A 13,201-nucleotide genomic window follows, 5' to 3' on the forward strand; every position below is an offset into this window, starting at 1 on the left:
AAAAATCTGGAAAGTATTCAAAATCAATGAAACAGTCAGTCAAGTCATCGTGCAAAAGTTTGGGTTCACCCCTCAGTATGATGCAAATCGTGCAAAAGTTTGGGTTCACCTGAGCCGCATGCACATCATTTTTGTCAATATCTCTGCCATTTTTCAACCGATTTTAACAGTTTAAAGCTTTTTTGAGCGCAAATAATGGCGCGTACATGATCGGTTTGAGATTTCACAGATTTAGGTAAGTTCAGGTGAACCCAAACTTTTGCACGATACACCATACTGAGGGGTGAACCCAAACTTTTGCACGATGACTTGACTGACTGTTTCATTGATTTTGAATACTTTCCAGATTTTTCCGCCAAAATTTTGTGGGGTCTCTTCAAAGAATATAAGATTACGATTCTAATGACACTTTGATTTAAAAATTTGGTCGACCCAATGCTGAGGAAATTGAATATGAATTTTCAGTGTGTTTTTTGAAAAATATCACAATTTTAAGTAAAAATTTTGTATACAAAATTCAAAAAATGTTTTTGGAAAAATACATACGAAGTAAGAATAACTCTTTGCCTTTCGAATGCGACTTAGAGAGTTTCAATTGGACGTGTAATCACAGAGATATGGACAGAACACTTTTGTATGTTTTTGAGGGGGTGAACCCAAACTTATGCACGGGAGTGTATATTATACCGTTTTGCAACACTTTTTTTTAAGAATTTTACATCCACATTTCTATAGAAAACTTTATGGAAGGTATAGCCAATATTCTGTTTTTAAATATATATTTTTTGTGTACAACAATTGATTTTAGCAACTCCTGTATGCACTCTTGACTACAGTCAATCATTCATTATAAGAATAATTTTGAAGCCCCTTTTTCAAATGACCGAATATCAACAAATTTGACGTTAGGGTTATTTATCTTTTGAACTGCTTTTTCTATTTTCATCAAATAAAAAAATCATTCAGTGTCCCAACACCTACGATATTATTTTGTAAGTACGTTTCTAATGAAATCTATTTTTATGAATGTACTCAGTTTTTATGAATTGTCCAGTTTTTGAATAAAAATCATGTTTGCGATTGTTTTACAGACCCGTGCATATACATACAGTCAACTCTCCATAACTCGATACTGAAAGGACCATCGACTTATAGAACTCAACACCAGTGCAAATGCGATCCAAGGGACCATCGAGGTAGCCATGAAAACCAACTTTTACTATGGTTCTCTAACTCGATATCGAGATACAGAAAATTGAGTAGGGGGCGTCGGGGTAATTTCGCCAATGGGGTGAAATGGCCAATGGTTTGTTTGTACTGATAACTAGAAAAATAACATAATTCAAAGCCAATACTATTCAATTCTTTCCATTATAACTCAATTTCAACAATAACCGATAAACAAAATAATTTAGAAAACAAATAATTTAGTGTTTAAAAATGCGTCGCAAAAAAGGCATTTTTTTATATGAAATGAGGCATCATAAATAAGAATTTATTCATTATGTTCTAGTTTATTTGTATTTTGCTATGTACTATGATGATGCTGAACATTTTTTGAATGTTTTAGTATATTCATTCATTCAGAAATATTTATTTTTACATGAAATAACACAAATTAAAATTATCTGTTACGTCGGGGTAGAATGAGCAGCGTTCTGTGGGGTGTCATCGCCATGACAAACTGCACCATAACCTAAAATGTTCAGTTTATTTACATTCGTACAAGAAAACGTGGCTCTATATTTTTGGAAGTTTTTCGCGAAAATTAAGTAGAAATAATGGTTCGGTGCTACAAAAGTGTCAACGTCTGTTGCTAGAGCACAAGGGTTCAACAAGGTTGCCGTCAATGGATTCTTCGATGTTTTGGAAGACATTTTCGACAACACTAGGTTCCCTCCGAGCAGGATATATAACGTTGACGAAACGTCGATTCTAACCGTAAGTTTCTATTGACACCTTAACCTTATAAAACATTTATAAATGATATTTTGTAAACTTCCAGGTTCAAACAAAAACGTCCAAAGTTATCTCCCTAAAAGGAAAGCGTCAGGTTGGATGTATTGCTTCGGCAGATAGAGGAGTCCTATCTACGGCTTGCATATGCATGTCTGCAGCAGGACACTTCATACCACCGATGCTTATTTTTCCTAGAGTACGACTGACGGGCCAATTGAAAAAGGGAGCACCACCGGAAACACTATTCAGCTGTAATACTACGGGCTGGATGACCATTGACGATTTTTCTGCGTGGTTTGATCACTTTTTGGCCCATACAAGACCTACAGCAGAAAGTCCAGTGTTGCTGCTACTGGATGGACATGCATCCCACACAAAGAACTTGGAGTTCCTGGATAAAGCCAAGCGTTCACATGTAACGGTGGTTTCCATGCCTTCCCACTGTAGCCACAGACTTCAACCACTTGACGTCAGCTTCATGGGACCTCTTAAAACTAATTTGTCTCAAGTAATCGAGAAGTATTTAAAAATGAATCCAGGCAAGGTCATCACACTGAATGAAATTAGTGCACTGTTTGGAAAAGCTTACCTTCGCTCAACATCAGCTTCTGTTGCAGTGAACGGATTCAACAAAACCGGCATCGCACCTTTCAACAGAGCAGTGTTTACGGACGATGACTTCGCACCAGCTGATGTGTCGGATATACCGTTGGCATCGAACGGTGGATCTTCGAGTAATGAGACCACTACGGAGGATAAAAACCGACAACAGTTTCAGGGTGTTAATGATGGCCTCGCAACAATTGATCTAACGAAAACACTCCCAAACACTGTTGAAGGTTCCCAGTGTGACGTCCATTCCGACGACGAAGATGGGCCATTTCTAGGATTCGATGACGTTGACATCACTACCAAGAAAATTACGGAGATTCCAACAAAGCGTTCGACACAGCTGAACAAGTCATTTTCCGTAGGACCAACAGCAATTCGTCCATTTCCCAAAATGGCATTGAAGGAACGAAAGAGTGGTAGGAAGAAGGAAAAATCTAAAGAACTGACATCCAGCCCATACCGAAATGCTCTAAGATCACTACAAGCTGCTAAGGAAATAAAGCAATTGAAGGTATCAGAAAGAGCTTCAAAAAAGCGTCCTCATGGCGCACCTAAGCCAAGACGTCAACAAAAAGAAAACCGGATTGTACAAGATGTACAATGTGAAACTTGCGGTATCTGCTTCAGTTCGTCAGGAAATGGACGTGATTGGGAAAAGTGTAGCAAATGCCACATTTGGTTTCACAAACTTTGCGCAGAGTCCTGTATGACTTGCCGTAAGTGACTGCCTTGAATTCGTTATTCGTTCTATGCGAGAGCGAAAATGTTGTTTTTTTTCATTCAAACGTATGAATTGCTTTACCTTTAAATCCTAAAAGGTTACTTGAATAAAAGAATTTGATCTATTTGTAAACGATGTTTTATTTTTATCATAAAAATGTATAAGAAAATCGCATAAAAAAATAAAAATAAAAACTGCTCATATTACCCCGACAGGGTGCTCATATTACCCCGTCAGCACCTGAACACGCAAGAAAATCTACATTTTTTATAAGTGTAATATATCACTCATTTGAAACTTTATTCGATACTAGTTAACCAGAAATGAGCTCTTACATTGTAAATCATTGATTTCTTTGAAAAAAACAATGTAATTCATTATCACGTACGTCGTACGACATTATTTTCTTAAGGTGGCCAAACTGCCCCACTTTCCCCTACCGTGGACGTACCATATTTGACGCGGTTAAGAAAATTCTAAATTCAAACACTTGTCAAATCGTCTAAATCTTTCCGATTTTGTTGAAATTTGAACATATGCTAGCTCAACTATTATAGAATTAGGGAAAATCAGTAAAAAAATATTAAACGTTTTATTATTCATGTTTGATTGACTATTTGTGGAACACCTTAGGTTCCTTAATTGACACATCAATTCTTCAAAGTGCCTAATTTGACGCACTATGTTCCTTATTTGATGCACTTACAAATAATTGCTAAAGTTTAAAATATACAAGAGTTTCAGTATTCAATAGTTCAATTAATTGAAAAAAGCGCTTTAGAGTGGACATAAAAATTAGAACCTTTGGAAAAAGTTTTGAATGACGTCATCCGGTAGTACTTTTGCTATGCGTTTATTTAGTGTAGAAAATAAAACCGGCGATTGAGTTCAATCCATAGTTAAGCATTATTGTTATTTCAATGTATTTTCGTCGCGATATCAGACAAGGGAAAGGTTTGAAAACTACATTGCGCTGGAACGGGGAAGGTAGTTGCTAAAATAAGGACAAATTGGACAAAAACTAGAACGAAAACAACCGGTTCCAAAAATGGCCGTTTCAGAATCTTCGTTACTTATAACACGTGAACTACGCCTACTTGTCCCATGTTCTATGTCACCCTTATGGACCGCGGGACAAATATGCGTAGAACTAACGGCAGCATGGGCCTCGAAATAGATCGAGAACCATATATGGGGTCATCCATAAAGTACATCATGTTATTAGGGGGAAGGAGGTGTTCTGCAAGATGTGACGAATCATATAAGTTTTTTGAAGGCTGCATATAAAAAGTGTGACGTAGGGCGGATGGGCGGGGTTTTTCTAGAAAATGGTATTTTTTGTGACACGTATCTCATGGACACCCCCTATTGTATAAATTATACGAAACAAACCATTGAACCGACACCTCACCTCCGGACGCATTGAAACATTAGGGGACGTCCATAAACCGCGATAAATTGGTCAATTTTCAACCCCTCTCAACCTTGGCCACATTTATTTTATGTAAAGTGCGAATATTTTGTATGAATCGTTGCGTTTCCTTGAACCTCCTCCTCTTCCTAAAAACGTGACGTAATCTATGGATGACCCTTTACATGTGATAACATAAAGCATTGGGTTGTTCTGCGGACGGATTTTTTGAATGTAATCACCATAAATATTTCTTTTCCTATTTTTGATTCAACAAAACATGCTGAACAAAATAGCAAATAATTAGGAACATTGTGTGCCTAATTTGACGCACAAGATTTTCATACAAAAATATGTCTTAAACCTTAAAAATAGAAAAATGTCGACGTCAATTTATGAATAAAAGAATATTACTGACTGTTGTTGATGATATTGCTGTAAAACAGCACAATATTTTCATGCTAATTGATTAACAATATTTAGCACATTCACTAAGGAATGAAAAAATTGACGCACTTGTCGGATGCATTTTCCAATAATTTTTATTTTTTGCCTACTATTAATCAAAAATAATCTTTTTTTGATTGAATTCTTACAACAACATGTAAATGAAGATTAAGGAACAAATTTTTGAATGGTATTCTGAACTAGAATTAATTTATAATAAAAATAATTAGAAAATGCGTCAAGTTTGGACCCGCGTCAAATATGGTACGTTCACGGTAAGGGAGAGTTGACTGTACGTTGAAGGGGCCGCGTATTCCAGTTCGAGTTAGGGGAAACATCGAGTAAGGGTTTGGATTATCTACAGTCAGAAGATTGCTCTTTGTCTACCCGAATTACCTGATAGTTGCATCAGCAATCCTTATGAAAACGGTAATAAAGAATAATACAACGATAGTACAACATCTGGAGTAAGTAGGTATATCTTGTTATCTCAGATGTATCATTAGGTATACAACAATCACTATTGGGTCAAAATCCTAACCTCAAAATCTTCACTCATTTACCCAATTCACTCACAACATTTGGGTTTCCTAGATAACTTCAAAGGATCACTATCCCAAAGAATATAGCCAAGTCGTCAAATCTAAGCAGTCGCTTATCACTCAATCACCTCGGCTTCCAAACTCAAAGCACACTGCGATCGATCAGCACTAGAACATAGAATCCATCTGATGATGACGACTTAAGTCACATAAACAATCTGGAATAATGTCTGAACACTAACATGATTTACACTTTTCGCTAAACATAGGTAATGTCTGTAGACATCAAATTATCTACAAGATTGATAAATCTGTCTTATCACTAGTTATTAACCCTCCTGATGAGAAAGTTTACCTAAACATTTAATCGTCGTAAATGACACCGAAAACATAAATCTACTACATAGACAAATCAACACCCACTATGATCCCTTCGGAATCCTTAACCTAGTCGGAAAGACCACTTACCTCCGTCCCGGAACCGATTTCGCCGCCGAAACATTTGTTGCCCCGGGTGACAGCGCGAAAGTGACGTTCCCCTGTTGCAGTACCCAAACTGATACACACTAAATAGTAGGCGCTACGCCTCCCGAAACGAAGAAACGACGCAAAGCTTCCTTCGATGCGTTCCACTTTCCGGATGAGGGAGATCGCACTCACTTTCCTTCACTTCACTAGCACTTCCTTCTTGTTCCACTTTTCTGGTCACTTCACGAGAGTAACTTCCGGCGCAAGGGTTCCTCCGGCAGTGTCCCACCGAAATGTAACGTAACAAAACACACACCACTTGCCTTCGGGTCCGAAATGTCTTCCAGTCGCGGTGTGTTCCCGTGATGGTTCCTCTCTCGCTCTGACTCGATTTGACGAACCACGAAAAAATTTCCACCACTCTTCTTCCTCGCGGAAATTATTCGATCCGGATTTTACCCGCTGGATCGGGGCACTAGCCGGCCAATTTTACATTCAAACGAACGCTCGCGACTAGCGCTATGCATACGGGCATTTTTCAATCGTTCCGAAACGAGAAAAGTTGTCGAAAAGTTCATCAGAAAATTCCTAGTGTTAGCAGACAGATTTTTCTTCGTTCTGCACGCAGAGCAGTCAGTGAACGACACGACGAGAAGAAGACGATTATGAAGTGCTTGCTCGTCGTCGTCGCGATGCGAAATGAAATGGAGCAACGTTCCAAGGATGGGCGTACCCGTGCGAGGGAGCGAGAGGGCAATAGCGCAGATCAATATGGCGCTGGCAGAAAGACGGTTCGTTTCTTTCGTCAAAAAGGCCCGCAAACGAGGCCCGAAACGAGTGACAGAACAAGATGACAGCCATCAAGCATAATGAGCAGGGTGCGCGTAGGTAGGCAAAAATGAGCATCACAGAACGTCATTCGAGGGGTCTACCCCCCAAAAGAACGGAAAGCAGACACGGAAGCTCACAAGGAGCCCCAAATCAACCTAACTTTGATTCAATAGGGTCCTAAAGCCCTGTCCCTGTTAAGTTTAGGCCAAAAACACATGTTTACTCAATTTTTTAATGTTTTTCATTTGTTTAAGTACAAAACACATCATATATATAAAATCCCAGAGTTGTCTGTCTGTCAGTAACGCTTTGAAATGTTTCATCGAAAAGTTTCGTTGAGCACTACAACGGTAAATTTAATATTAGAACATTACAATTGCAAATTGTGGAGCACTACAATAGCTCTTTGACAGAGTATTCTGAAACTTTCTGGAAGTTTGTTCATTCCAATTTGTAGAATATTGTAGAATCATTGTCGTCTGTTTAGGAATTTGGTTGGTGACTAAAACGTGAACAAATCAACTTAAGCAAACTGTAATTCGGTCGAACTTGAATCGGGTTGGAGTTCAAAATGTGAAATGGGTTTCTCCAGTTCCAACTCAAATTCAAAAAGGAGTTCAATATATGTAAAGCAAGATAAAAATGAATGAGATGAATGTGCGCCAAATTTTCGAGTTTTAATTATTGATATCGACTCATGGATGCATACTTAAATCAAAATTTTATGCTTATTATGATGATCCCTTTAAACAGCTTTCCAAAACATTTCTGTTCCATGACTCGATATTTCCTTGAGTCGAAGGTCTGTTCACTACAACTGTTGTGAAAAATTCCCGGATAAAAACGTATCATTCAGTGAATGGAATAAACCATTAATGTACAATATAACGTATTGGATACAATACAGCGTATTGTAATTGAATGTCGAAGCAATATTATTCATGTTTGGATATACAATTCAAAAACAATATAATATATTGTAACAGAACATTGTATTGTTTTTAATTGGTTTTATACCTTACAATTTTGGTCAAATTCCTATTTTCGCGTAAAACAACTGTTGCTTTTTTCTATGTAGCTTTGCTGCAAGATATAAACAAAACAAGTTCAAAAAGCAAGAAATGTTGGGTGGAAAGTATTCAAAAAGTCAAAATAAGTAGTTTTTTAGAAGTCACTTGACATTAGCTGACATGCAACCATGATACAGTTTGTTGAATTGTTTTTGTATTGTACAACAATACACGAATTGCTTATCAAGACAATACATGAACAATATATCATATTGTGTTTTCAAAATGTTTGTATGAGAAAATATCTATATTTGTATTGTTACGATACTTAACCACCCATACATTATATTGCAAAAATCTCATATACCATACAGTGAACTGTTTAAAACAATATATTGTACTGTAATTGTATTGTAATTTTACAAAATACTGTATTGTATTTCCAATATATTGAATGGTACTGTTTCAATACGTTTTATTGTTTTTGTATTGTATTTTTTATCCGGGTTACTACACTGCAACAGCTTTTCAGGAGAATATGCTAGAATTTTTGGCAAGATTCTTCTCTCTAATTCATAAAATCTTCTGGAACTTTTGAAATATTCCACAACAGAAGAAACACTACAACAGCATTTAAGACTAATTATTTCAGATTAGAACACTACAACAGTATTGAGGCTACGTGCTCGATGGCGTATGGCCAGAGCATAAATTTAGGCTATTTTGCGGTCATCAGTATCATGTGATTTAAAAAACTAGGGTAAATCATGTATTTTGGACAGGCTAAGGGCTCATTCATTTATTTCATAACGCTGAAATTGGCCCTTTTGGACACCCACCCACCCCCTTGTAACGCTTCTTGTATGAATATTATTCAGTTTTTGTATGGGCCGTAACATCGTTTTGACACCTACCCACCCCCTCCAGCGTTATGAAATTTGTGAATGGGCCCTAAGGATGTGTCTGGAAACGGCGATCGATTAACTGCATTAGATACTAACATTTTTATGTAATGTTTCTTATATGCTTAATGTCTCATTGTACTTTGAGCTTCTGAGGAGAAAAAAACCTACAGACTGTAGCATTAGCTTCAAAAATAGCGCTTTTTAGCGGCCTGCCTGTTATACGTTTACCAAATTACACCAAATATACATTTTGGACACCCTCATGTGAATATAATTTGGAACGGGACTTATCTCAATGTCCATACAATGGTTTCTGAAAAGTCGGTCATATCATAAAATTCTAAGAATTTACATATGACTCATGCATTTTTCGCTTATTGGATGTGTATATTAGTGATAATCAATAATTTAATTTAATGCAAACAAATACAGTTAACTCTCCCTTACTCGATATTCCGTATCTCGATATCGAGTTAGAGAACCATAGTAGAAATTGATTTTCATGGCTAACTCGATGGTCCCTTGAATCGCGTTTACACTGGATTTGTGTTCTGTAACTCGATACCTCCCTAACTAGATGGTCCCTTCAATATCGTTTTATGGAGAGTTGACAGTATCATCAGATCCACGAAATACGCCTGCAAGTATGCATGCATGCACAAAAACCATAATCTATTTTGGACATCACCTGATTTATACCTTATATACTCATGTTAAGATTTTAGATGAACTTAGATTAAATTTTAGACATATTTTATCATATTGCCACTTTTAAACTTTTTATGAATGCGTTGTTATTGCAATAATTTTATGTTCTAGAAATGTACATTCTTTTGCATTCACAGATGTTCTGTTGATATAATTTACAACTTTGATATTTTTGAAGCCACCCAAGTAACCATAAGCACTAATAATAAGCCCTTAATCAGCATCATAGATGCGTACATGCATTATAATAGCACCACAAATGCTTACACACCTTATAACAGCACTTCCGCTGCATAGAAACCCTATTACAGCATCATTCATGCTTCTAAGCCTGATGCATACATGCATTAAATAAGCACTATATTGGCTTTATATTCGAATACAGGGCATGTTTAAATGCCATCCAGTGTTTTGACAGATATACCACGTGCTTTGTGTTTGCATATAGTGGTAAGAGGGAGTCAAACATAAATCTTCTCACTACTACAATTGCAGGTTTTATGACGGGGAAAAGTGATGGTTTAAATTGGTCACTTTTCTTTCCAATACTATTCATCTCAAGTGGCCGTAGGAGCAAAGGAGCAGGACAACAACTCAACAATACAGATGTCGCAGGTTCGAGACGCAAAATGAGGAATTTCATCATCATAAAACGAGGATCAAAATGTGGCAATTGCAAGTCATCAAAAGGATGAAAATTACCAAAACGAATATGTCTGATACGGAGAAGTATTATTTGTATCATTTTATTACATTTTTTGTATACTATTAGAGGTTTCTGTTTTCATTCATTCATTTATTTACCTCGTGTACCAGTTGCTTGGCCGCATACGCAAAAGCTCTCTGGCTGCGTACGCGAAAGCACAAAATATTCGCCCTAAAAACCTAACGAAAACAACTGACGTTTCTAACGTGGTCTTATATCAGCATTAGTGGTGCAAAGAAGCACGATTATATCTTGGCACTATAATGGCACGCTATTTCGCCTTTTCTGGCATTATAATAGCATTATATGCGTATATAAAACTGACATGCATCAAATGATTACCCCACAGACAAACAGACTTAACACTGACGAAATTTCCATCGACCACCCATTTAACGTTCATTTCAAATTCGCTATGTTACAAATCTGACAATCAGAGGCGCGCGCAACGTTTTTCTTCGCGTTTGACGTTTCACACTACCGCCATCTGGCGGCCTTGTTGCACGAAACACCTTTTCGTGCAACATGCTAACCAGATGATGATAGCGTAAACTGGGCGATGGATTTTGAAGAAATTTCTTCTAAGTGTTACGTCTGTTTGTCTGTGATTACCCTATATGCGCATATAATGCTGTTACCGTGCCGCATTATCGTGCTTACTGGTTACTTGGGCAATTTGTAATTGTTATGAAAAGAGTCATTATTAATAGAACGACTAGCCTGTCCAAATTATATGCATGTCAAAGTTATTACGTAGCTTTTCGTTGGAACGTGGCTAGCCACGTCGGGTAGGCTAGATTTTTTTATATTTTCACAGATTTTGTCACACCCCTTGAATTAAACTCAAATTTTGGGTGTATTTTGTTTTCCGTGTCCCTTCCGAAATGTTAGATAGGAACAACCCCAGCGCTAAAACTAAAACCCCTGTGGTATTTTTGTCGACTAAGCGGACGTCGAACATGATCTCAAATGTCAAGATTCATTTATTAATCCAATTTTTAAATTTAAGTTTTAATATGATATATCCGTAATTTGAGCGGGAAAATTGCTAAAGTACACTCAGAAACACGGGTAGTCACAGAATGACTAAATTTTAGTAATCTATGACTATTTTCTATCTGCCTCTCTTTCATCCTGCAGAGAATTTTATTCCTATTTGTCAATTCACCTGGGTTGAAGCATCGCTAAGCTTCAACCCAGTCGAAATGACATTTAGTGTGAAAACTCACAGCAGAATGAAAGAGAGGCAGATAGAAAATAGTCATTAATGCATTAACTTTAGTAATTCTGTGACTATTTTTATTTCTGAGTGTAGTTGCAGTAACATGCTTTTTCGTATTATTAAATTAAAACAAGATTTCATTAAACATTTTAGGACCCTATTCTCGGGGTTTATTCACAAATTTCATAACGCTAAAAATGGTTATTTTGGACACCCGTAACGCATTTTGTATGGATAATTTTCAAATTTTGTATGAGCTGTTTTGGCACATTTCAGCACACTGATTGGCACAGCTTTATTTTATGGATCCGTCAGAAATAAGGACAAACTTTTTTTTTTTACTCTTTTTTCTCATCCTCCAAGCGTTGCGACTAATATTTGAATAGTGCGCTGTGTTCATAAACATCGTAAGAATTCAGCGCCACACATGTCATTATGACAGTAATGTTGGGATCGTTTCTCACGTCACGTGTCCCACACGCGTGTTCCGATTTGGTAGGCGCGCGACAATAAAGTGGGTTGCTATAAAAAACACATTGACCTGAAATTCGCTGGAACTTAGCAATCATTGGGTGATATGAATAAAAAACTTAGAACTTTACTACATGTAGCATCTACTCAAAAACAAAATCCACAAAGTTTACTACACTTTTGGTATGAATAAAAAACTTTTCGAACATGTAGTACTTACTACTTTCGAACATGAGCAGTGACTGAAGCTGCACGTTAAGAAATTTCCATTCAGAGTGCAGAGTGATTCTGCACGTAAAGAATAATCTATTCAGAGTGACGCTTAAAATGAATACAATCATGCATATGAAGAAAATGCATGGAATCTAATCGATTACGCGACAATTTGCACAAATCATGAAGGTGCTGTTATTTGACAAGATTTGTAGTGTAATTTTGCGATTAGTCTGGTATTCTCTCTATGTCTATGATTTTATGATGATGGTACACCAAAGAATTTTCTGGGTGGTTTTCGGCCTTCGCCAACGCCGATGATTTTTTAAATACTAGCTTAACATTTATGAAGAGATCTTGAGATTACAGCTATCAAATTTGGAACCACATATTTTCTAGCACCAGTACTGAGATTCTGGTGAAATTGCGGTAGAATTTTGATGCTCCTCGTGTGTTTTCTTAACAGCATGTTGAATTCCGATGTTCTAAGTGTTTCTGTGATATTCTCGTTATTTTGGTGGGGTTTCTGATAGTATCCTTGGAATGTCTAGAACTTAGAATGTAGAGGTTTTTATGAGAATTGGGTCCTAAAATGTTTAATGAATTCTCGTTTTTATTCAATAATACGAAAGAGCATGTTCTTGCAACTACTTTAGCAAGTTTTCCCGCTCAAATAACGGCTATATCATTTTTTAACTTCAATTTTAAAAATGGTTTCAAATATCAACCTTGACACTTGTGATCTTGTTTGACATTCATTTTTTCGACAAAAAAGCCACAGGGCATATAGTTTTAACACTGGGGTTGTTCCTATCTGACATTTAGGAAGGGACACGGAAAACAAAATATACCCAAAATTCGAGTTTAAACCAAGGGGTGTGACAAAATCTCAAAAATCATAAAAAAATGTTTTTTGTACTTAAACCAATGAAAATTATTTAAAAATTGAGTAAACATGTGTTTCTGCCCTAAACT

The 13,201-nt window shown here is 36.7% G+C and overlaps 2 protein-coding genes across 3 annotated transcripts in view; one reads left to right on the forward strand and one right to left on the reverse strand.

The window, feature by feature from the left end:
- Positions 1 to 6,852, reverse strand: part of LOC5571877 (cyclin-dependent kinase 12) — a 46,843-nt gene extending 39,991 nt beyond the window's left edge. The window contains exon 1 of one of the 2 annotated variants that reach the window (XM_001659936.2): positions 6,161 to 6,852. The gene's annotated coding sequence lies outside the window, so the exon portion shown is untranslated. The remainder of the gene's footprint in view (positions 1 to 6,160) is intronic. The other variant, XM_021853034.1, reaches the window with a different exon arrangement.
- On the forward strand, positions 1,534 to 4,307 carry LOC110679087 (tigger transposable element-derived protein 6-like). The gene is made up of 2 exons (XM_021853035.1): positions 1,534 to 1,941; positions 2,006 to 4,307. Exon 2 carries the CDS (start codon positions 2,108 to 2,110, stop codon positions 3,293 to 3,295), a length of 1,188 nt encoding a protein of 395 aa, XP_021708727.1. The 5' UTR covers positions 1,534 to 1,941; positions 2,006 to 2,107; the 3' UTR covers positions 3,296 to 4,307.
- Positions 6,853 to 13,201: the final 6,349 nt, after the last annotated feature.

The sequence above is a fragment of the Aedes aegypti genome, chromosome 3, assembly GCF_002204515.2.
Source record: "Aedes aegypti strain LVP_AGWG chromosome 3, AaegL5.0 Primary Assembly, whole genome shotgun sequence".
NCBI lineage: Eukaryota > Metazoa > Arthropoda > Insecta > Diptera > Culicidae > Aedes > Aedes aegypti.